At 35.1% G+C, this 25,548-nt stretch overlaps 2 protein-coding genes across 2 annotated transcripts in view; both read left to right on the top strand.

The window, feature by feature from the left end:
• LOC107751206 (transketolase-like) overlaps positions 1–15,688 on the top strand; it is a 17,601-nt gene extending 1,913 nt beyond the window's left edge. Inside the window, exons 2-14 of the mRNA XM_016566867.1 lie at positions 654–771; positions 2,201–2,314; positions 2,540–2,637; positions 4,690–4,881; positions 6,383–6,501; positions 6,585–6,781; positions 6,868–7,032; positions 8,920–9,076; positions 9,560–9,690; positions 12,294–12,377; positions 12,564–12,657; positions 13,219–13,341; positions 15,210–15,688. Of these exons, the coding sequence (XP_016422353.1) occupies positions 654–771; positions 2,201–2,314; positions 2,540–2,637; positions 4,690–4,881; positions 6,383–6,501; positions 6,585–6,781; positions 6,868–7,032; positions 8,920–9,076; positions 9,560–9,690; positions 12,294–12,377; positions 12,564–12,657; positions 13,219–13,341; positions 15,210–15,397 (1,780 nt within the window). The 3' untranslated portion in view covers positions 15,398–15,688. The remainder of the gene's footprint in view (positions 1–653; positions 772–2,200; positions 2,315–2,539; positions 2,638–4,689; positions 4,882–6,382; positions 6,502–6,584; positions 6,782–6,867; positions 7,033–8,919; positions 9,077–9,559; positions 9,691–12,293; positions 12,378–12,563; positions 12,658–13,218; positions 13,342–15,209) is intronic.
• A 5,664-nt stretch (positions 15,689–21,352) lies between these two features.
• The window catches only part of LOC107751226 (protein bicaudal D homolog 2-like), a 17,795-nt gene continuing 13,599 nt past the window's right edge, over positions 21,353–25,548 (top strand). The window contains exon 1 of the mRNA XM_016566892.1: positions 21,353–22,212. Within this exon, the coding sequence (XP_016422378.1) occupies positions 21,815–22,212 (398 nt within the window). The 5' untranslated portion in view covers positions 21,353–21,814. The remainder of the gene's footprint in view (positions 22,213–25,548) is intronic.

Genomic DNA, 25,548 nt, shown 5'->3' with positions numbered 1-25,548 from the left:
GGTTAATATATATATATATATATATATATATATATATATATATAGAGAGAGAGAGAGAGAGAGAGAGAGAAAGATAGAGATTTTAAAGAATAATAATATTAATATAATAATAGTGGGAACTAATTACGCTTCTGAGATGGGTGCATGAAGATGGTTGTTTTTTTATACACATGAAACTGCATGTTCTTTCTTTTAGGCAAAGGGTGTTTTCTAATGGTACTGCTGAGCTGTTATGTAAACTGCCACATGAATCCAAATGGCGCAGTTATTGGTCTGATGTCTGAAGATGATTGAGCATAACGATCAATTGCATTTAAACACACTGATTTGTTAGATGAAGATCTGATAGTACGTGACGGTCTGACAGCGAGTCAGTCTCACAGCATGTGGTCTTTAGTGCTGTCTGTCACCTAATCTGGAAACAGGTGGATGTTAGTGGGTGGTATGTTTGCTTAAAGCTTTAGATTATGCCACAAGCGTGGTGCTGTTGGGGCATCCTGGATTAAACATCACCTTTGGCATCCTTTTGGATAGACAGTCACTAATTGTCTTATTCTGACCTTATTCTGTCCTTAATCTAAAAAATACTGGTTAAATATGAAACTACCTTCACTTTACCTATCCTTCAGACTCTTTTTTTTTTTTATCGCCAGGCATCCAACATCATGTTGCAGTGTGGCAGAGATCATGTCTGTGCTCTTCTTCCATACTATGAAGTACAGGCCAGATGACCCCAAGAACCCCAACAACGACCGCTTCATCCTGTCCAAGGTGAGGTTACGAGAGACTCAGCTAACTTGGATTATTCAAGTGTCAGTTTTAATATTTCAAGTTTAAATCAAGATGACGCTAAGTCAGGGGCATGGCATTATTTGGTGCTGTGCCAGTACCATGGTACAGTGATGGTAATACTATAGTACTTTGAAATATACAATGATACAGAATCTATATAGCAATGTTTACTATGGTGTTTAAATGGTACTCCTTGATACTTTAGCTAATACCATGGTAATGTAAATGCCAATGATACAATACAATGGTATAAAAAAAACATGCCATTAACATGATAAAAAAAAAAAAACCCTAATCATCCTTAAGGTATACTTTTTTTTTTTTGATTGACATGATTGTCAATTATGATGGTCATTGATCTTATTAACCATTAATACCTAAAATTAAAGTAATAAATAGCCTATACAATGAAATGTACTATGAGTTCCATGAAAAACACATAGTTCAAAGCTAGTCCAAAAATAGAATATAAATAAAATATAATACTAAAAATATTAGATAATATATAATACTAAAAATTAGTGCTGTCAATCGATTAATCGCATCCAAAATAAAAGTTTTTGTGTACATAATATATGTGTGTGAACTGTGTATATTTATTATGTATATATAAATACACACATGCATGTATACATTTAAGAAAAATATGTAAAGTTTATACATTTAAAACATTCATATATAATATCAATTATATGAATATAAATATATACATGGAAATATTTTTATTTTATTTATTTTATTTTTATTTTTAAATATATTATATAAACAAAAACGTTTATTTTGGATGCGATTAATCGCAATTAATCGTTTGACAGCACTACTAAAAATATTAAATAATATTTATAATAATAATAAAATCTAATCTAATATAATATAATATAGGGCTATGGATAGTTGTATAATGGTGGTAATATAAAATAAATAAAATAATAATAATAATAATAATGAAATAAAATAAAATATAATAACACAGGACTATGCAAAATATGTTTGTTAGTTGTTAAACTATTTACATATTTCTTATTTTATGTAATTGTTGGATAATTGCATAATGGTGATAATAGATAAATAAAATCTAAATATATAAAATAAAAATAGATTTAATAATAATATACGAAGCTATGCAAAATATGTTTATCAGCTGTTAAACATTTTTTTTATTCTTATTTTAATTAATTGTTGGGTAACTGCATAATAGTGGTAATGTAAAATATTAAATAAATATATGTTAATAATAATAATAATAATAATAATAATAAAATCCCCCCCAAAATATAATATAATACAGGGCTATGCAAAATATGCTCATCAAATGTTAAACTGTTAAAAAGTTGTTAAGTAATTTTTGGATAGTTGTGTAATGGTGGCATTGTGGTTGACCCATACATTTTGTGTTTTGTGTTCCCAGGGTCATGCGGCCCCTGTCCTCTACTCTGTGTGGGTGGAGATCGACTTCCTGAAAGAGTCTGAGCTCATGAGCATGTGTCAGGTCGACTCCACGCTGGAGGGACACCCCACACCTGTGAGTAACACTCATCCAAAATCAGCTGCTCTTCTTTAACATATTCAATCACAATCATATAAAATCAGATCAGAAAATATTTAGCAGCACCGTGAGAAATATTGAGTTTATTGGGTCAGAAATAATTGTTCGGGTTAAATTGGCTGCAAACGCTTGAGCCAATAACCAACGACAGCCGTTGTTTTATGTAACATCCACGTGTGTGTGTGTGTGTGTGTTTGACAGAAGCAGCAGTTTGTGGATGTGGCCACAGGCTCTCTGGGACAGGGGCCGGGCATGGCCTGTGGAATGGCCTATACGGCTAAATACTTCGACAAATCCAGGTAAGAATGTCACCCATAAACCTGTAAATTCCCAATAACCTCATATATTAGGTCTACAGTAACTCAAACAGCTATATTGCTTATGCTTTGTTGCAAAGTCAAAATTAATTTGATATATTATCTAAAATACCCTAGTTTTTAGATGTTGGTATTATATGTAAAGATGCAGAAAATGTATCTATAAAATTAATAAAAGTTACAGATGTGAAATGTGTGCTGATTCTGTGGCCGTTTTTCAATAATTGTACCAGTTTTGTATTTACCTGGATGCTCACTGTAATCTCATGTTTGTATGTCCATGCTGTGGATTTTTAGGGTGTGGAGTTTTCCCGTCAAGCTGTGCTTTTGCGATTCTTCTGCTCTAATAATCAAAGCCCCAGCGGCCATCACTCGGTTATTTTTATATCTTGGATAGAATTCAATTTAGGCATAAGAATACAAATTATTCCCTAATTGAAATCTAATTTTGGTAACACTTTAGAATAGGGAACACTTATTCACTATTAACTACGACTTTTCCCTCAATAAATTCCTAATTTGCTGCGTATTAATAGTTAGTAAGGTAGTTGTTAAGTTTAGGTATTGGATTAGGGATGTAGAATAAGGTCATGTAGAATAAGGCATTAATATGTGCTTAATTAGTACTAATAAATGACTAATATTCTAGTAATATGCATGCTAATAAGCAACTAGTTAAGAGACCCTAAAATAAAGTGTTACCCTAATTTTTGGGTGATCCTTTCAAATCTCTCTATTTATAATGCATCGTAAAAGCCCATAAATACATAATCTGCATGAGTGTTGCTGTGCAGAGAAAGAGGAATCATGCCTGTTGTGTTGTGTAAGAGCACTTTTCTCAAATCCCAGATGATTTCTAATCAATTGAATCTATGTCTTCTCATTCGTGAAAGTCGGTGGATCTGGTGTGACAGGAAAGTGTCAGGTGGTATTAAGGAGGGCGGTGGTGATGAGGTTTTACACATCAGCAAGCAAGCCAAAAAACCCCCAAAAAACAGATAAATGTAAAAAGATATTCACTTGTGTTTAAAAGTTTGGGATTGGTTTGAATTTTTTTCTTTACATTTTTGTGAAATAAGTCTCTTGTGCTCGCCAAGGCTGCATTTGTTTGATGAAAAATACAGTAAAAACAGAAAAATTGTGAAATAATATTACAGTTTAAAAGAACTGTTTTCTATTGTAGTATGTTTATGTAATTTATTCCTGTGATGCAAAGCTGAATTTTCAGCATCATTACACCAGTCTTCAGTGTCACATGATCCTTCAGAAATCATTCTAATATACTGATTTACTGCTCAAGAAACATTTCTGATTATTATTATAAATGTTGAAAACAGTTGTGCTACTTCATATTTTTGTGGAAACCATGTTATGCCCCCCCCCCCCATGATTCTTTGATGAATAGAAATATAGAACACTATATTTTAATTAGAAATCTTTTGTAACATTATTAAAGTCTTTACTGTCACTTTTGATTAATTGAATGCATCATTATTGTATAAAATTAAATTACTATAAAAATGTAATTACTGACCCTAAACTTTTGAATGGTAGTTGTAAGATAGATAGATAGATAGATAGACAGATAGACAGACAGATAGATAGATAGATAGATAGATAGATATGAAAAGCAAGAAACAAAGAAGAAAAAATATAATAAAAATACATATTTACGTTACTTTTTACTTTTTGATTAAATTATTTGGCACTGAACTTTGTATTATTTTTATGTTTGGGGTCCAGAGTTTGGAGACCAGAATACTGACATTTACATAAATCAAGTAGGCCAGAAAGTAAAAGAAACAAACCCACCAAAAAAATAATAAATGATCCCCCAGCACTCAGAACACCTTAGCAACCACCCACATCGTCCTAACAACCACATAACAATGTGCTAAAATACAATCCGAACAGCTTAGATACAGCATGACAACCACTAACAACACTCTTCCATAATGATGGCAAATTTGCACATGCAAGCACCATTGTCTTTAGAAGATGCAAAGATGTAGTTGTCTTTTCACTCTTTTGCAGTTACCATGTGTATTGCCTGCTGGGGGATGGAGAGATGTCTGAGGGGGCCGTGTGGGAGGCCATGGCCTTCGCTTCCTACTACCAGCTGGATAATCTGCTGGCCATACTGGACATCAACCGGCTGGGCCAGAGTGATCCAGCACCACTGCAGCACCATGTGGAGAAGTACCAGAGACGCTGTGAAGCCTTTGGGTAAGTTGGGTGGTGGTGGTAGAAGGCATGGGCTGGGAACTAAAACATTGTGGGTTCAAACCCCAGAACCTTTGGACCCTTGGGCGAGACACTTGACCTCTAGTTGCCCTAGGAGGGCTCGGTTCAAAATATCTGAAAATGGCATAGGTGAATTTCTCAAACATGTCATATTTCAATCTAAAATCAAAAGAAATAAGAAATTATTTTTTCTTTAAAGAAAAGTATGCCTGTTTTTTTTTTGGACCATTATGATTTTGTGCACTATGGCAGTATGTTCATGACAATTAAACAGAATTGACCCTTTGCAAAGACCTGCCACCCTTCGTTACTGTTGCTATGTCCAACAAGCCATGGCAATCTCATGCCACACATCATGTTCTCACGCAGTGAAAATTACATCACGGAGCAAAGAGGAAACTGACAACATGCTGACAGACAAGACAAAGCAGATTCCTTTTGGTATGAAACAAAGTCTCAGCTTTCAAATTTTTGAATTTTTTTAAAGAAATTCAAACAATAAATACGGTTTTGTGGCTCTTTAATATGTCGTGACAGAGTGTGGTAGCGTCTCAGTTCAAGCGGCACCTGAACCGATCATCTATTCCTCTTTACTAGTTATAGCACGAAACAAACATGAACATAAGAAGGTATCATGTTTCAGCTGAGGAAAGACATAAATACACACCATTTTTCAAGTTCAAGTCCACCGACGTTAATCTATTCTCCTGTCTGGTTTGTTTGTTGGACAAAATGGCAGATTCAGCTTTATGATTGGTCAGATCGCCTGTCAGTCAAACTCCAGGTAAAGGGTGAATTACATAAGCAAAATGATATCAAAAGTAAAACGGCTGCATGCATTAAAGTAACAAGAAATTGGGGTTTAAATGTTCCTAATTATGATGAAAATAATGTTACAATTTAATATAAACAATTCTATTTAATTTGAATATTTTTTAGATTCATATTTTAGATAACCTAAAAAGTAGTAATGGTTACTTATTTCTTTTTTTAGCTACTTTTTTTTGGAAGATATGCCAGTGCTATTTTAGTATTATTCATACACTGTTATAGTAGGCCTATGTATTATTATTTTGAGTAAAGAATTTTTTTTCACTTATTAAATTTTTTTTGTTTACAGTTTAGTAATTTTGTTTTGTGATTTTGTCATTTTTATTAGTTTTTGTATTTTAGAACATTTTAATATAGATTTAATTTATTCTTTTTATTTCAGTTTTAGTAATTGTAGTACTTCAACTTAAACAAAAATGAGAAATGTTGGCTGACTAACTGTTTATTTCAAAAATAAAATAATAAAACTATGTTTTTTTTGTTTGTTTTTGTTTTTAGTCTAGTATTTTCATTTTATTTTATTGCTTTATTTTATTTTTAGTTAGCAATAACAACTCTGGGGTCTACATGTTTATATGTGTATTTATTTGTGTTTGTGTGTGTGCAGTGAAAAGCCATCAGTTAGTTTGTTATTTGTTGTTGTTGTTTTTAGGTGGCATGCTATCATTGTGGACGGCCACAGTGTGGAGGAGCTGTGTAAAGCCATGAGCCAACCACGCCACCAACCCACTGCCATCATCGCCAAAACCATCAAGGGCAAAGGCATTCCTGGTATATTTCTTCCCATTACTTCCAAATCTATAAATACTGATATAGCTCCATATTCTTTGATCAGAAAATTCTGTTATCCTCAGTGGCAGAAGATAAGATGGGATGGCATGGCAAGGTGCTGTCAAAGGACATGGCAGAGAGCGTCACGAGAGACCTCCAGAGCCGCATCCTCAACAGTAACAAGCGCATGTACCCGGCTTCACCCATTGAAGACACTCCACCCGTGAGTCTGCGCAATGTCCGCATGCCCAGCGCTCCCAACTACAAAACTGGAGAGAAGGTGAGAGTTCAAGGCGATGGATGGATGGATGATATATTGGTTTAATATCATGGTCTAGCTCTCTTCACCATGCTCTTTTCCAACAGATTGCCACCTGCAAGGCGTATGGGATGGCCATGGCCAAACTGGGACGTTATAACGAGCGAGTGGTGGCTATGGATGTCGACACCAAAAATTTCACCCACTCAGAAATCTTTAAAAATGAGCATCCCAACCGCTTTATTGAGTGCTACAGTGCAGAGCAGAACATGGTAGGAAATTACATCATGATGATATTTTAAAGAACCAAAAATGGCAAGTACTTCCTTTTAGCAAATCAGACAAAAAACTTGCCATAACTGTCCTGAATTCCTGTTTGAAATATACATTTTCCATATTAATATTTCAATATTAAAAGGGATGGTCCACAAGTCAAAATCTGCTCCAAACATGTCTATGAAATAACATGTAATTTATTTAAGCCACAAAATAAACTTAATTCCATAAAATTATTATAATGAACTATGCAAAAAGCATTTCGCACATCTCCAGCATGTTGTATAATTATCAAATCAAACATAGTTCACCCCTCACAAACGTTATCAGTGTGTTTAAGAGATTAAAGCAATTATCAAAGTTTAATTTTCCAATAAAAGATGATAATTGTTTACATGATTTGTTACATTTAACTGTTACACGAAACGGTTTGTTACCAAACATTCTTCGAAATATCTTCTTGTATGTTCCACAGAATGACTGAAATTTCATTTTTGGGCGGACTATCCCTTTAATTGCTATATTTTAGCAGCCTTGAGAGTTTTCAGAGCCAAATCAAAGGTCTGCACATTTGAGAGACTTAATCAATCTTAATTAGTCAATCTTAGTGACTGAAACATCCTTAAATGCTCCCTAGATTGTTCTGATAAAGCAGTGCTCTGGGATTGGCCATGTAAAACGCCCCTCAAAGCACCAAAGTTGCTGGTTTGTTGAATAATACATGGCGCTCTATCCATAATGCAGCAGTTAAGATGTGACCCACTTACGCTCCATTTTGCACCACGCCCTGCTGCAGTGCTTTTCCCCGAGAAGCCATGCAGAAAACCTGCGCCGCCTCTTTTTCATCTCATAAGCACATTCTTTATGATCTGTATAATTGCTGTTAGCCAAAATATTTCTGCTTTGTCTCTATTTAGTCATTGTTCACTTGGTGCTTGTGGGAGGTAAAATGTAGGTCACTCATCAGTCGTTTTGTGTTTTGGGAAGCGATCGTGATGGACATGCAGATAATCTGAATACTAATGAAATGGTCAGAGTTCAAATCTGTGCTAAACTCAGCATTTAACCAATCAGAGGCAAATTAGAAGATATGTATCAATAGTTTAGTTTCGTTTCGTTTATTTACCATTGTGCTGTACAAAAAATTGTAAAACCAAAATAAAAAACACCAATCAAAACAATAAAAAAGCATACAAAGACATAGTACATAGAGAGGAAAACAAGCTCATATAATTATTATATTATTATTATTATTATTATATATTATTAATTGCAAATATGTTTCAAGCATTTTTGTTATTTGTAATCATTTTATATTAATGACTTATTTATTTATTTTTTATTTTACATTTATTCAGTCTCACATGTGGTATAGAGTTAAGACTTTCCATTGCTGAGGCTGAGGTTATATTCTAGATGATGACTTGCATTGAGAGGATTTGAGACAGGAAACAGGAAATGATAGCAGTGTGTGAGCTACACACTGGTAATTCCTCTCAGATGAAGGATAAAATGGAGTTCCTGTTTAGCGGATTCCATGAGTCTCTTCCCTAGTATATTACAACCTACTAAAGAATGAGGATGTATGAGCTATTAAACTACTTACTGTATGTCTGGTTTATCTACCCATAGATTACCAATGTCATTTATTTCAAAGATTTACTAGTGTGTTACTAGATTTACTGGTTGGTTGCTGGAGTGTTGCTAGGTTGCTCTTGTGCTGGCCCATGTTAAAAGAGTCCAGACTTGCTTTCTCAAGTTTTTTGCCCACTATCATCCAACACATGTAAACCATAAGTCTGATCTGTAAGAAAAGTATGTATTTAACAGGAATGTAGTGGGATCAGGAACAAAAAAACAATAACAATATCCAACTCTCATAGGTCAGCGTTGCCACAGGCTGTGCGGCACGTGAGCGAAATGTTGTGTTCGCCAGCGGCCTGGCGACCTTCTTCACCCGCGCCTACGACCAGCTCCGCATGGCCGCCATCTCAGACAGCAACATAAACCTCTGTGGTTCCCACTGCGGCCTGTCCGTCGGTAAGAAGTGCTTCCTTTTTTTAAGGCTACAATTGATTTTCTAACAGACAGATGCACTCTCCAATCAAAATCATTCCTTTTAAGCCCTGCCCATTTCCAGCACCTCCCATTCTCCTCTTTCAAACGTTGCAGCTGTGACTCTAACGATGATGTTTTGGAATAGATTTGTGAGCGATTCACCCCTCCTTTTTCCTGAAGCTGTCTTTCTAATGTGTGTTTTGTTCTCCTGGTGTTCTGGCGGTGGTGCGACTCTTAGCACAACCCCTTCTCCCTCTCTCCCTCCCCCTGTGTATCTCGGAGGCTGTCTCCGGGTGACCTGGCATCCCCTCCATTAGCACAGGTACACTGCATGCCAGTCCGACTGTCTGTACACCTGCCTGACTGTCTGCTCGAGTGTCGCATGCGTATGCACCTGAAATGCAAATGCTGTTCGGTCTAAATTAATAGTGCGAGTATGTGGCTGGTGTTGTGTGTGTGTTTCAGGAGAGGACGGACCGGCCCACATGGGGCTGGAGGACATGGCTATTTTTAGAGCCATCCCCACTGCCACCATTTTCTACCCCAGTGATGCTGTGTCTACTGAAAAGGCTGTGGAGCTTGCAGCCAACACAAAGGTTGGCATGATATATCTACTATTATGAGTAGGCAAACAGTACAGATTGGTTAATAATTTACGCCAATAAAAAAATGTAATCAAAATATTTGAACACATCAATATGGAGTGAAAACAGTCTCAAAACCTCCTACAAATGCATACAAGAGATCCACACTTGCACACACAATCCACAAACGCACGCTAGAGATCCACTCGCACACGAATCCACGAACGCACGCGAGAGATCCACTCGCGCATACAATCCACAAACGCACACGAGAGACCCACACTCGTGCACACAATTCACAAATGCACGCGAGAGACCCACACTCGTGCACACAATCCACAAATGTACGCGAGAGATCCACACTCGCGCACACAATCCACAAACGCACGCGAGAGACCCACACTCGTGCACACAATCCACAAATGTACGCGAGAGATCCACACTCGCGCACACAATCCACAAACGCACGCGAGAGACCCACACTCGTGCACACAATCCACAAATGTACGCGAGAGATCCACACTCGCGCACACAATCCACAAACGCACGCGAGAGACCCACACTCGTGCACACAATCCACAAATGTACGCGAGAGATCCACACTCGCGCACACAATCCACAAACGCACGCGAGAGACCCACACTCGTGCACACAATCCACAAATGTACGCGAGAGATCCACACTCGCGCACACAATCCACAAACGCACGCGAGAGACCCACACTCGTGCACACAATCCACAAATGTACGCGAGAGATCCACACTCGCGCACACAATCCACAAACGCACGCGAGAGACCCACACTCGTGCACACAATCCACAAATGTACGCGAGAGATCCACACTCGCGCACACAATCCACAAACGCACTTGAGAGATCCACTCGCGCACACAATCCACAAACGTACGCGAGAGACCCATACTCGTGCACACAATCCACAAATGCACGTGAGAGATCCACACATGGCAATCCAGACAAAGGAGAGAGCTCATGTTTTGGTTCAGTAATTTCACTTAATGGCAATGTGTAAGTCCTTTTTATTAAGGTTTTTTTTATCATGTGTGAATAAAGACTATGAAAACAGTCTCAAAACCTCCTACAAATGCATGCAAGAGATCCACAGGTGTGCGTTTGTGGATTATGTGCGCGAGTGTGGGTCTCTCGCGTGCGTTCGTGGATTCATGTGCGCGCCTGTGGATCTCTCGCGTGCATTTGTGGATTCGTGTGCACGCCTGTGGATCTCTGGCGTGCATTTGTAGGAGGTTTTGAGACGGTTTTCACTCCATACATCAAATGTACACTATATTTATAAGGATGTTGATATATTCAGAATTGAATTGAGAATGCTTTTTAAATTCCAATTTTAATGCAGAATTGCAATGTAAGGAAGTAGAGTTCAATTCAAAGACATTTATGTAAGTTTGTAACTATAAATGCTAAGTTGATCAAGACGATCTTAGAATCATAGATAGAAAAATCTTGTTAAGGTTACTCAATATATTCAAGTTTTCATAAATTGGCTTCTGAGTAAACTTGAATGTATTGAGCAATCTTAACTCGATTTTTCTAAGGCAGTAAGTTTTACAAGATTTTTTCAAGTAGAGTTAACAAATTGACATTTACAGTGTACAGTGATTGGACAAAAAAATTTGAACACTTGAGAAATAGGCCAGATTTCTTCATTAAGGTGTTTGATCACCATTTGCATTCAATACAGCTTCCAACCTTGTTAGAATACATTCAGACAACTTTTGAATAGGCTCCATCTGAATATTGTCTATAAAAACATCTGCCAGTTGCTTTAGAGATGTTGGATGAGTGAATCTGTTTCTCACTCTTCTCTCCAAAACTACCCACAGTGGGATGATAATATTCAAGTCAGCTGGTTGAAGTTCATCTTGGTGTTTCAACTATCCAGGTTTTATGATCACGACTCAATCTTTATCACATTTTATCATCGGTGTCTGTGATTAAAGTTTTAGTAATAGCAGCTCTTTCATTAATGTTCTCTGTGGTCAGTTTTTGAAGAAACAGGATCTTCAAAGTGAATATTGTGGTTTGCTGTTACATTTCTGCAGTAGTTCTGTGTTGTTTGGACTTCTTATATTGTTCGACGACCCCTATCATTTACTTTAGGTTTTCATCCACTATTCTTCTTCGCTGATGAAATCTTGCCATGCTTTGTGTCCGCAGTCATAATCATGATGACTGTTGTTCTTAAAACACCAAACAAGAAGTCACCCACTTTACTAAGTGCTTGTACTAACCACTGCTGAACACAACTTACACTACACTGATATACTGTACAACCTAAATAATAAATACAACAGAAATATTTTTTTCAGTGTGGCTTACACAAATGATATCGACCCCTATAATAACGGGTGTTCACATTATTTTGTCCAACCCCTGTAGATACGTCATTTCCCAGAATGCATTGCATGCGTTCAATTGCAATTCAGTACATTTCAATTCAGCCTCATGTTAGGTATGGCCAATTCAAATTCACACTCATGAATTGAAAGCAAGACAATTCGAATTATAATACTATTAAAAACTGTCAGAAAAGTATTTTCTTCTTCATATTTCTATCAATTTTCTGGACCTGGACTTTAGGGGGTTTGCTACATCAGGACCACTCGTCCAGAGACTGCAATCATTTACAACAGCAATGAGGACTTCCATGTTGGCCAAGCCAAGGTAAAGCTGTCCCTTAATCATCATTCAGTAAAAAAAAATATGAGACTAAAATGAGATATTAAATAGATTTAAATCAATTTCAAAATAATCATGCATTTATTATAGATTCACTGTGTTGAGCTGCATTATTAATATTATATGAGAATGTACGATAATGTACCATAAATGTATAAATGACCTGATTAGGTGGTGTGCCAGAGTAAGGAAGATCAGGTTACAGTGATCGGAGCTGGAATTACCCTCCATGAAGCTCTGGCTGCAGATGAGCAACTCAAAAAAGGTACAATTAAATAAAGCAGAGATTGTAAAGTATATATCTCGTTCAAAAGGCTGGGGTCAGTAAAATTTTGTACATGTTTTTGAAGGAAGTCTTTACTGTCATTCTTGATCAATTTAATGCATCCTTGCTGAATAAATGTGCTGACAAACTTTAATAATAATACAATATAAAAAGAAAACAGTATTTTTTTTTTGTGTACAAGAGTGGTTTTGTCTACAAAATAATTAGTGCGTTATAAGATTTCCTAAGTCTTAATTGTTAATGTAATTTATAATGAGCTGGATTTCATTGTCTCTTTATTGATTATGTTTAGTTAAATATATAGCATTATATTAGTAATAGTATTATGTTACATTTATGTAAGTAATACATAGTTTTCTAACTGAAAATGATCTAGTAAAGAGTTATTTAAAAGTGCATGCAGCAGGTACTACTTCATATCCTTAGCATTGACTTAAGTTGTGTGTCTCCTGTACAACGTTTCTCATTTGTTCATTATTGTGATGTATGTGTGAGCTTAATGTAGACTCAGGTATGTGTGCTTTGTGTGTCATTCCCCAGAGAGGATTTACATCAGAGTGATCGATCCTTTCACAATCAAACCCCTGGATGCCAAAGCCATCATCGACCATGTGCGCGCCACCAGGGGTCGTGTCGTCACGGTTGAGGATCACTATAATGAAGGTGGGTTTCTAGCTAAGAGCACATTATCCCTTGTCTCAAGCACATATTTCAGCCTGGCTGCACATCCAAGTAGCATGAACAGCACGTTCAGCCGAGGAGGGTTGTATCGGTTCGTGAGTGCAATTGGCTGGCTGGAAGAAACATGATGTGTTGGCAAATTGTCATTGGATCGGGAAGCGAGAGGCATTGTGTTTTTTTAGCCGTGTCTCATTCTGTTCATTCGGGTGAAAAAAAGACAGAGAAGCGGAGGGCTGTCAGGTCTCCTTAAGCAAATGTACGGCCGCGGGGGTTGTTGTGTCCTAGATAACACAGGTGGCCCTGGACCTGGCATTTCTGCCTTCGTGCCAGAGGAGGAGTGAGGCTGGATGAGAAAGAGAGAGAGAGTTTAACATCCACAATGTTATTTTTAAGAAAGAGGATCGGGATGGACAGAGAGAACGTGTGATCGTAGAAAGGTTGAAAGCAGGGGCATATGGGGATAAAAAGAGATTTGGATAGTCTATCAAGGCATGATGTCAAACATACATGAAATTTAAAAGCAGAACATGGTGCAGAAGGTCAAACAGCGACCTTTATGCACAGGTGAATGCTAATTTAAAAACAGGAGATCAAGTTTAATATGCTTCCTTGATGATAAAAAGAGCTTAAGATGGTCTATTTTGCTGGTTTTGGGCACAACCAACTAAACCAGCTTGGGAACTCTTTTTTTTTTTTTTCAGCAGCAGTGTTTTTAAACATTTAAAGGTGAGCAATTGTACCTGGTGTTCTAACATCTGCCAGACATTAAAACATTTTTGATAATTAAGCTGAAATATATATATTAAATGAAAAGCTTAAACTGAACAAATTTTTGAAATGTGGCATTGCCGACTAATTGAAGATTAAGTTAAAGCACTAAAATTACTAAGTGGAAATAATAAAAAAATATAACTGGAATAAAATGAATTAAACCTGAATAGCAATATTAAAATAAATGACAAAGGCACATAACAAAATGACAAAAATATTAAACTAAAATAAAAAAAATTAAATTATAAAAATAACAGCTAATTAAAAATATTAATACAAATTATAATAGTATATAGATAACACTAAAATAACACTGGTTTGGGATCAGTAGGATTTTTTCTTAAGAATTTCATACTTAAATTCAGCAAGGATGCATTAAACTGATCAGAAATGACAGTAAAGAACACAAAAATACAATAGATTTCTATTTTCTATTTCAAATAAATGCTTTTCTTTTGAACTTTCTATTCATCAAAGAATTCTTTAAAATTGGAACATGGTTTCCACAAAAATATGAGAAGCACAACTGTTTTCGACACTGATAATAATAATAAATGTGGAGTAATGGCTGCTGAAAATTCAGCTTTGTCATCACATGAATAAATAACATTTTAAAATATATTCAAATAGTAAACAGCTATTTTAAGTTGTAAAAATATTTCACAATATTACAGTATTTACTGTATTTTTGATTAAATGAATGCAGCCTTGGTGAGCAGAAGAGACTTTTTCTTTTCAAAAACATATCAAATAAAAAATAAATAAATATTCTAAACTTTTGGCTGGTAGTGTATATATCTTCAGAATAGAAAGATACTGTACAAGTGTGTGTGTGTGTGTTCAGGTGTCTTTTTTTACATGATGTTACAAGTAAGAAAAAGTTCCAACATGTAATTTTTTACTGTAATTGGGATATTTCTGACATCACAAAGACAGGTGTGATGTCCCAGGACACCTATTTCAATAATATCCGTCAGAAAGTACAGTAGGGTCATATTGTGTGGTGTTTTTTATACAGTCTATGGGTGTTCCTTAAAAATCGCTCATTATTTCCATCTTTACCTGCTGTCATTCCGCAGGTGGCCTGGGAGAGGCGGTGTGCTCCGCTATCGTGAATGAGCCCGGCCTCACTTTCCAGCGTCTGGCTGTCGCTCACGTTCCCCGAAGTGGCAAAATGTCCGACCTGCTCAAAATCTACGGCATCGACCGCGACTCCATCACACAGGTGGTCAGGAAGATGCTCAGCAGCTCGGCCAATGCCAAGTGAACCTGTTTGCTTTGCCCCGCCCACTCCCCCAAATCAGTCGAATAACCAGCTCCACAAACACTGTCACATGACTTCCTCTTCTTCAGCTCGTGGCCCCTCCCTGCACCTCGTTCACTGTGAATGACCCGTGTGAGTATAATAGTAATGTGAGATACGTGGTGTACATTTTGAAGTAATGTTCACATTCCATTTTTTTCCTTACAAATACACTAATATTCAATAGTTTGAGGTTAGATTTTTTAATTAAAAATCAATTTTTCCTTTCTCTTTGGAGTGTAACAAGCTCTTGGTGCATAAAGAAGATCTGTAAAGTTGCAAAGACTAAAGTCTCAAATCCAAAGAGATATTCTTTATAAAAGTTAAGAGTCAGCCACGCCTACCTAAAACACCTCGTTCTAACACGCCCCCACATATCTACATCACTATTTGGGCAGCGTTATGCAACTCTTCCCACATCTTCACAATGTGGAAAATAATGTGTTTTTTGAACCTTAAACCGCATAAACACATTTCATTACACCAAATACACAAAATAATGTTCTTTTTAGCAGCATCATATGACCCCTTTAATACTTTAATTCAGCAAGGATGCATTAAATTGATCAAAAGTGACAGTTAAGCCATTTATAATGTTACATAAGATTTGTTTCAAATAAATGATGTTCTTTTGAACTTTATATTCATCATGAAAAATTAATATGCAAAAATATTAAGCTGCACAACTGTTTTCAGCATTGACAGTTAGAAATGTTTCTTGAGCATCAAATCAGCATCTTACCTAATCAGGGGTGCGTTTCCCAAAAGCAACTATGGTCGCAAGTTCCGTCGTTACCAATAGAGTTCAATGGAACGAACCACCATAGTTAGCTAACGATGCTTTTGGGAAACGCCCCCCAGAATGATTTCTGAAGGATCATGTGACACTGAAGACTGGAGTAATGATGCTGAAAATTCAGCTTTGCTTCACAGGAATAAAGTAGCCTACATTTTAAATTATATTTAAATAAAAAACTTAAATTGTAATAATATTTCACAATATTACTGTTTTTACTGTATTTTTGATCAAATAAATGCAGCCTTAGTGAGCAGAAGAGACTTCTTTCAAAAATATTTAAAAAATTTTACCGACCTCAGACTTTTGAACGCTAGTGTACATACAAATACACATACAGTAGTCTTTTTCTAGCTCTTTTCTTGTACTAATAGTTTAAAATCAACATTAAACCATATTTACAACCATTTTTACTTGCATAAAGTGACATATTTTGAATGAAACAGGATGAAAAATTATAGGCAGGGACTTGATTTTGTCCACCTGGTATTAATTAGATTATGAAAAGACAAATGTATGATTTTATGTTGATTTGAAAATCAAAGTTGAAAGCTTATAGCGATGCTAAAACGTATTTACACTATCACCTCAGAAAACATCGATATGCTGTACAACGTGACACTCGTGTTTTTAACTGTCATTTGATAAGACCCAACAATAAAACTGTTTGCGACATTATATTTTAATACTTTTTATATTGTTACTGTGTTGCTATGACGACCGGGCGGGGCTGGATTTGACGGGAACAGATACCTGTGCAAAAAAAACGATTTGATGTTACATTCGTAGAGTTTAGTCTTTAAACAGATAATCAAATGAGAATGTCTGCAGGGTGCTTCAGTAAAGTAGTAAATGGTTGTCTTCTGTGAAACTGTTTGTAGTATAATCTCAGTATTTACAAAGATGGAGTAGCATTTTGTGGTGTTATGAGCATGAAACATGGTTCTTTTCTGGCCAGAGAAGATGAGAGAGATGGATGAAACCATCAGCGTCACTGGAACGTGCTGTTATACCTGAAACTATGAACCTACAACAAACACTTCCTCTGTTATTTTTCGTTGTAACTCAAGTCATTGATTAAAACCCTCTGCATTTAAGTTTGAGACATCATGTATGTGTTGCCTGTTTTATTCACTCTGAGACCGGGGCTAGTTGTCACACACTTTACTGAATATTTCTCAGAGTGGGTTATTTTTTGAAAGTCACTTTCCATTATTACTGAACAGGTCATTTAAAACATATACTTGCCACTATTGGGGCATGTTGTCACACTGTATGTTGTAAAGAGAAACTGTTGTATATTTAAACAAATAAGAAGAACTCATTTGTTTGTAAGATGAAATACAATACTAAACCATTGTTTTAATTTTAAGCAAAAAAAAAAAAACATTTACATAGAATGTATTATACACTGAAAAAATGGTGTAGAAACAATTTTCACTCAGAAATTACTAGTACATTTCAAAATGAATGACAAAGAAAGGCATTGAATTCATTGAGATTTTAAAGTATTATTTTAGACCTGAGAAATATTTTTAGAGAAATCTCTAAACACTAATATTAAATCAGATCACATTTAATTAACATGACAATTTGCTTTAAAAGAAATTTTAAAAAGAATAAAAATGTACCAACAACAATAATAATAAAACATTTAATAAAATAATAATAATTATATATATATATATATATTTACATAGAATTTACAAAAATTTACATAGAATGTATTATACACTGAAAAAATTGCGTAGAAACAATTTTCACTCAGAAATTACTAGTACATTTCAAAATGAATGACAAAGAAAGGCATTGAATTAATTGTGAGATTATTATTTTAGACCTGAGAAATATTTATCGAGAAATCTCTAGACACTAATATTCTTTGTTTCATTTACAACTTCGAAAAACCAGTAGAATAACTATTAATCAAAACCGCAAAATACAAAAGGTAACAAATAATAAAACAATATTAAATCACAGTTTTTGCAACAGATCTGAAATGTGCTAAATGAAATCAGATCACATTTAATTAACATGACAATTTGCTTTGATATAAAGCTCCCTTGAAACAATATGTATGTGAATAGCGCTTTACAAACTTCAAAAAGAAATGTGCATGAACATAAATGGACACCTGCAAAAGACATCGACAATGATCATAATTGCAGTATAAAAATAAATAAATAAATGTTAATTTTTTTCTTTCTTACCTTTAGTAAACATTAATTTCAGTTCAGTCATAGTAATGCCTTGCATTTCTAATCTTCCTGTTTAAAAGACAGGAACAACTAGTCCTTAGAAAAGAATCTACTTCAATGCCACACATCATGAATCCCTGCAGTTTAATTATATAATCAAGAAAAAGTTCTCACCATAGAGCATTATATTTGCGTATTGCTCCTCTTATAGCGAACACAGCGAGGCCACAGCCACAAGACAGAGTATAGACTGCAACAGAATCAGAAAACTTGGATTATTGCATCATATATACAGTATATACTGTTCAAAAGCTTGGGGTCAGTAAGATTTTTTAAATGTTTTTGAAAGAAGTCTCTTATGCTCGACAGACTAATATGCTGATTTGCCGCTCAAGAAACATATTATCAGTGCTGAGAACAGTTGTGCTGCTTCATATTTTTGTGGAAACTGTGATACATTTTTTTCAGGATTCTTTGATGAATAGAAAGTTCAAAAGAACAGCATTGCTTTAAAATAGAAATCTTTTGAAATATCATAGATGTCTTTACTGTCACTCACTTTAATTCAATTTAATGCATCTTTGACTAAAGTAGTAATTTTTTATATTAAAAAAAGTTCTGACCCCAAACTTTTGAACAGTATCGTATTTACTGAATTTATGAAATATATCCCCACACATATGAGGAGCACCACCTAGAAGAGCTTCAGCTTGTGCTTTAAAAAAAAAAGAGCTGAGAAGAAATGCAACAAAGAAGCCTTGTGATGTCTCTCTTAGGAAGTTGAGGTTAACACTGTACCATGATAAGACCTGAGATGGAGGACTGTCACAAAGAAAGCCATACAATAACCCCAGATAGCATCTGTAGAAAAAAATAGATCTTTAATAACAAACCAGTTTTCATGTTTATCAAATGGCCTGGAAGAATGGGCAACCTGTCTGAACACAATAAAATGATATACCTTTCCAGTGGTAAGGTCGACCCTTACATCTTTTAGTATGTGCTGGCAAACCTGTGAAAAACGTTCAATGTTCAACAAATCCTGTTCCAATACATTTTCAACATAAATGTCATTTTAATGGCTTCTAATCTCTGTTGTGCATTTATATTTGCTACATTTGACATTTTCGTATTTTCTGATTCATTTTATACCATAAGTTTTAATCAAACATCTTACCAATGGATGCACCCACACATTCAAAAACGACTGTGAAGAACACAGCAAGAACTGACGGCACCACAACGGCTGGAAAACATGCATGCTGATAAGTGACTGACTCAAAGATTGATTGGTCATGTGTATAGAGGTACTTAAAAAACACTTTTTTTGTCATTAAATAAACTTCAAACTATTTTTGAAAGTGTGTTTTTTTTTTCATGTGTAAGACTTTATGGATACAATTCAGATAAGAATGAACATAAATAATAGTTTCAGTAAGCCACATCATTCACTTCACTAAAGTCTGAAGAACCAGTGCTGTTCATAGTAGGTTTATATATATATACATAGTATATACTTACAGTAAAATGGCCTGTAGAGTAATAGTCCACAGCCCAGGCCAAAGCAGATGGAGAAAAAATGGTAAAATTTATCTGTAGACAAAGTAGAAATAAATAAATAATGTACAACTTTCAGTTTCGATTTAAAATCTGATCTGGCAAACTTACAATGGTTGTAAACATCCAAAGCACCCTAAAGAAAGAATTGTACAGTAACTGAATATGCAGTATTGACATCTTTCAGTATTACGTCTTTCTTAGAGAGTATGAGAGAAAGCTAAATAAGAACTCACCATTGGGATGATAGTTCACCTTGGATACATTAAACGCTCATTCTGCTACTTCTTCTTTCGATTCAAGTGTGTCAGTCATTAACCATGGCGGATAGTAGTGATGAGTTGGCATGAAGAAAACATATTTCACTTTCAGATTGATGGGCAAAACCAGTAATGTGGTTTGAATGCTCTTTAATTAAATACTTTCTGTTTTACATGCAATTGTGGTGGCAACATGGAAGGAAACTGCAGAAAAGCAGAATAAAGCATAGTCAACTGAAAACACAATGATAGACAATTGAGTTTCAGGTGTTGAGCAGGGGTTTTCAGACTGGCTCCATGAGGGTGTGAGGGTGGACTATACAGAAAGTTTAAAATAAATTTTAAAAAGTATAAAAATGTCCCCCCCCCCCCTCCCTAAACATGTTATTACATTTTACATCCAAATCTGTGCAACCCATATGTATAGCAAACACAGATGCACTAAAAATTTTTGCTCATGAAAATGACGATCCTTTTAGTTACTTATTTATATATATATGTATGTATGTATGTATGTATGTATAAATGATATATTATATAATTTATATAATTTATTTATATAATTCTTAGCTACAGAATTATATAAATATATGTGGTGCAAAAATGTGCTCTAAGATCATCAGCATTTAATTTCCTGCAGCAGTGTTGAATATGTATGTTTTCTGTTGCTCTTGTAACAAAAATCAGTTCTGACTTCACACAATCCCAGACTGCATCTCTACAGGAGCCCACTGTATATATATATATATATATATATATATATATATATATATATATACACACACACACACAAAAATAAATAAATAAATAAATATTTTCCAGATAATATTCTAAGAATTTATTTTGGGTTCAATGCAATGACTGTGTTAATATATAAATTATTTAATTTAACAAATGTGTTGTCTTTGTAATATATCATGCTTATTTCAATTTTAAATAATATTATTTACAATATTACACTTATTCTTTCCACACTTTTTAATTACTTTTTTTTCACACAAAGTATAAATAGGTCTTTATACATAGACTATATCCACTATATATTTAAGAAAAGGAGTCCCTGATATCAAAAACTCAGAAACTGGAGGACCTTACATCTACTTCGCAGTTCGCACGACCTGAAATATTACCATCAGCAGATGGAAGCATTGAGCAACATTTTGGGTTGAATTTGGCATCCAGTCGGTGAACCATCTGTGCGTCTTGTTGCCGCCTTCGTGTACAAAACACAAAGCATTATGGGTCTTGTAGTCTAGCACCAGCCCTAATACAACGCATGCATATGTGAATGGAACTACATTATCCATAAAACAGAAACGACAAAATCACTTCGTCTGGATTATCTCACAAACCGAGTTCCCAATCTGAGGAATGACAATCGAACAAGAGGAAATCATGGAGTTATACGTTAAATCATGGGGAATAAATTTATAAGATTGAATCTGAACTTTTATATTAAGAATAGTGCATCTAATAAACTGCATGCACTTCAGATTGATGAGCAACTTCATGGTTGAGAATGAGGAAGTAACGGGCTCGGTCCGTTATCGCCTGTATTAGACTGTGCCGGATGATGGCAAACATGTCCGGGGAGGAGTACGGGTGTCCCGAGGCGCAGCTGGTCACGGAGGCCGGGCCCAACTGGCTCCGCGCGGAGATCGAGCGCCTGACGCGGGAGCTGAGCGAGACGAGCCGGGAGAAGATCCAGGCGGCGGAGTACGGGCTCGTGGTGCTGGAGGAGAACCAGCAGCTGAAACAACGCTTTGATGATCTGGAGAATGAATATGAGACCGTCAGACAAGAACTGAATCAGCTCAGAGAGGTGAGACGAAATGATACAATAATGTTACAATGCTGCGACTTACGTTCTAAATGTTTGAGTTTGCGAGCAGCGGCGCACAAGAGGAAAAGTGTACCAGTCTCCACCCATTCTCACTCTTTTTGTGTGCTTTCATTGTTCTTCAGCATGTAGCCTACTTCACAAAAAAGTGCTACAAATAATAGAAAATATTAAGAAATATGGATACATCTGCTGATTTTTTGCCAGTTTAAAGTGCTCGTTATCGGTCGATTGACAGCCTTGTCTGTAAATGATATAGAAATATAGGATCTAAGTATAGCGTTAAATTATGCAAAACAAGTGTTAATTATGGACAGTTGATATTATAATTAACATTTTGCTTGAAATCAAATACAAAAAGCATCGAATATTATTTCATTCAGGTCTATTGTTTTACCACTGACACTTGGCAGAATAAAATTACCCGCAAAATTAAACTTTTTGAATTTATATAGACTTGATGATACAGCTTTCAAATCACAAAGGTGAAATGCTAATCGTTAGCTCTAAAGATACAAAATAGCCATTCAGTTTAAACTGTACTAGTGTGGCTAAACTCTACCTCGGATTGTGTTATAGTTATTGTGCATGTAGGTTTTATGCTTTCAAATAAACTGTGTGACTGACTAGATGGAATATTTGCACGTTTGATAGTTCATTTGTCACAATTCATTATTGTTGTTCTTGATAAAATATTCATATTAGGTTTTTGTTGTCGTCTAGTCAGTGATTTAGCTGTTTATAATGGAGTCGGAAAGCAAAAAATATCAGTTTTGCTTATCTTTATCGGTGATGAAAAAAAAAATCAACATTGGTACTTGCAGTCAAATATTTATACTGGTCAGTCTTGTTTATAAATCAGCTCCTCGGATTGTGTTATAGTTATTGTGCATGTAGGTTTTATGCTTTCAAATAAACTGTGTGACTGACTAGATGGAATATTTGCACGTTTGATAGTTCATTTGTCACAATTCATTATTGTTGTTCTTGATAAAATATTCATATTAGGTTTTTGTTGTCGTCTAGTCAGTGATTTAGCTGTTTATAATGGAGTCGGAAAGCAAAAAATATCAGTTTTGCTTATCTTTATCGGTGATGAAAAAAAATCAACATTGGTACTTGCAGTCAAATATTTATACTGGTCAGTCTTGTTTATAAATCAGCCAATAAAAATGATTGGTAGACCTCTATAATCAGAAATATTCTGACAGTACCAATATTTTAAATGTCATTGCAGATATTTTATATATGTGATATAGATTATATAGCTTTACACAAAGACTATGCAAAGGCTAATATTACATACATACAATTACGTTTATTTTAGAATTTGTAGTGATTCTTGTTTGTTTTCATCACAGTTACCTAAAAAAAGACCACAGGATTTCCTTCTCGTTATCTATGGAAAAGCAGGATATTCATTTTACAGTTAGATTTATGAGTAGCCTATATGTAAAATCAATAAATCCTTAATTTATTAAATACCTCATTTTGTACGTTCAGCATTCTAATATATAGACAAGTGTAAATAGATAAGTCGTGTGATGTTGATCAGAGGCTGCAAATGAAACATGAAGTGAGATGTTGAAGTCCGTTTTTTGAGTGACTGAGACGTTTCTTCCTGATATGCCATCCTAAAATAAACCTCGACTGGGATGTATATGAATTGTTTTAGACCTAAATAGACTTCTTATCGTTTTCTTTATTTTCAACTCCGTTTTGAATGTGTTCTCAGCACCTTTGCACAACCTTTTCCTCTCTTCCTTTTCCCCTGCAGCTTCCTGTCAACACAAACATGCAGCAAAGCTCAGCCATTAATCCTGATTGTTAGAATTATAGTTTATTTAAAGCTCGTACCGGTTCTGTATACTTCCTTCCACTCTAATCTTTTCTGCACGGCTCTAAATAGAGGACGCAGTCTTTGTCATGTAGTAAGAAGATCTGGGAAGAAATCAGGCTAAAAAAAGCACCTAGACTAGACTGATCTCACACTTGGGGTGTCAGCAAGGGGCTTCAGCTGGAAGCTATAAAACGCTTTCTGTTTATAAAATGCTTTTGTATCAATCCAAGCCACTAGACTTCTGTAGTAGGTCAATGCATGAAATCAGATTAGCAGGCAGATTATCTTGCATGAGTCATTTTATTAACTAAAGCAATTCAAACTCATTAATACAGAAAAGATAGATGTAGTAAAATCATAATAATAATTTTCAGTGCACAATAATGATGATTAATTTGTGAGGATTAATTTGATTAAACAAATTTGTTATAATAGTCATTTCATAATAAATCCAAAAGCAAGACGTGAAAAAACTAGGGTGTTGAAATGGCAACTGAGCTAATGAGTGATCCTCTGCTGTCATTTACTGCTTATAATGCTATGTTCATGTCAATTTCATCTTAAAAGTCTTTGTTTTCTGCCAGGAGACATTTTTGGCACATTTTTTCATGTCATCTTTATGAATGAAAAGTGAATCTTTAAAGTGATTTTTACTGCACCACTGTAGAGTTGAGAAATAAGAAAGGCTTTAAAATATTATGTGTTTTAAAAATGTGTTCATGACTATGAAGCTAAGTTATCGATGATCAAGAATACCATTATGATGCTGTTTACGAGATAGCATCGCTAGTAGGCCTGTCACGATAACAACTTTTTGTTGTGCGATATATTGCCCCAGAAATAATTGCGATAAGCGATATTATTGTCATTTTAAAGACCATTTTATGCCACTGAATATATAATCATAATGTAACGGCATAATAATGCAAGAAGGCCCACACACTTCCAAATGACAACAAACTATAGAGAAGCTGCAAAAGACACAGGCGCAAAATGAATGTACAAAACATGGTGACATTAATTTTTAAGTAAATATAATGGGCGATATATTGCGTCACCAAAAATGATTGAGGTCATGTACATATATTGCGCGATAAGTCGATATATTGATTATTGCGACAGGCCTAATCGCTAGCTAGCTAACGTTAGCATAAACAGTTACGATTGTGTTTAGTTGTCAGCATTTAATGTACAATTATGTGTAGGTAGGTACTCTCCCGGGATTACCAGGCTTGGCATATAAAATGATATGTTGTTAAATAACATGAAACTGTATGTACCACTATCATTATTTACGGTGTTGCAATTATTTTGTTTCTTAGTTTCTGACAAGAACAAGGCAGGAGAGGTTTCTGTGAGGGTCTCAAGAGTCTCTACCTATATATACCACAACACCAAATGAGGCTTCACCGGAGGTTTACGAGCTGGCTTATCTTTATGCGGAAGTTCTAAAGAACGCTCCGTGCATATGGTCAATTAGGTCTTGTTACTAGTCACCATTTATTTGTTTGTTTACATTTATTTTTAATTGATTAATTAATTAATTTAAATAATAATAAATGTATTTATTGAATTAATATTTATTGTTAATATTTATATTATTATTATTATTATTGATTTTAGG

This window comes from Sinocyclocheilus rhinocerous, unplaced genomic scaffold (genome assembly GCF_001515625.1).
Source record: "Sinocyclocheilus rhinocerous isolate Xijiao unplaced genomic scaffold, SAMN03320098_v1.1 scaffold362, whole genome shotgun sequence".
Taxonomy (NCBI): domain Eukaryota; kingdom Metazoa; phylum Chordata; class Actinopteri; order Cypriniformes; family Cyprinidae; genus Sinocyclocheilus; species Sinocyclocheilus rhinocerous.
Note: the sequence above shows the minus strand (reverse complement) of the source record. Positions and strands in the feature narration are given on the sequence as shown.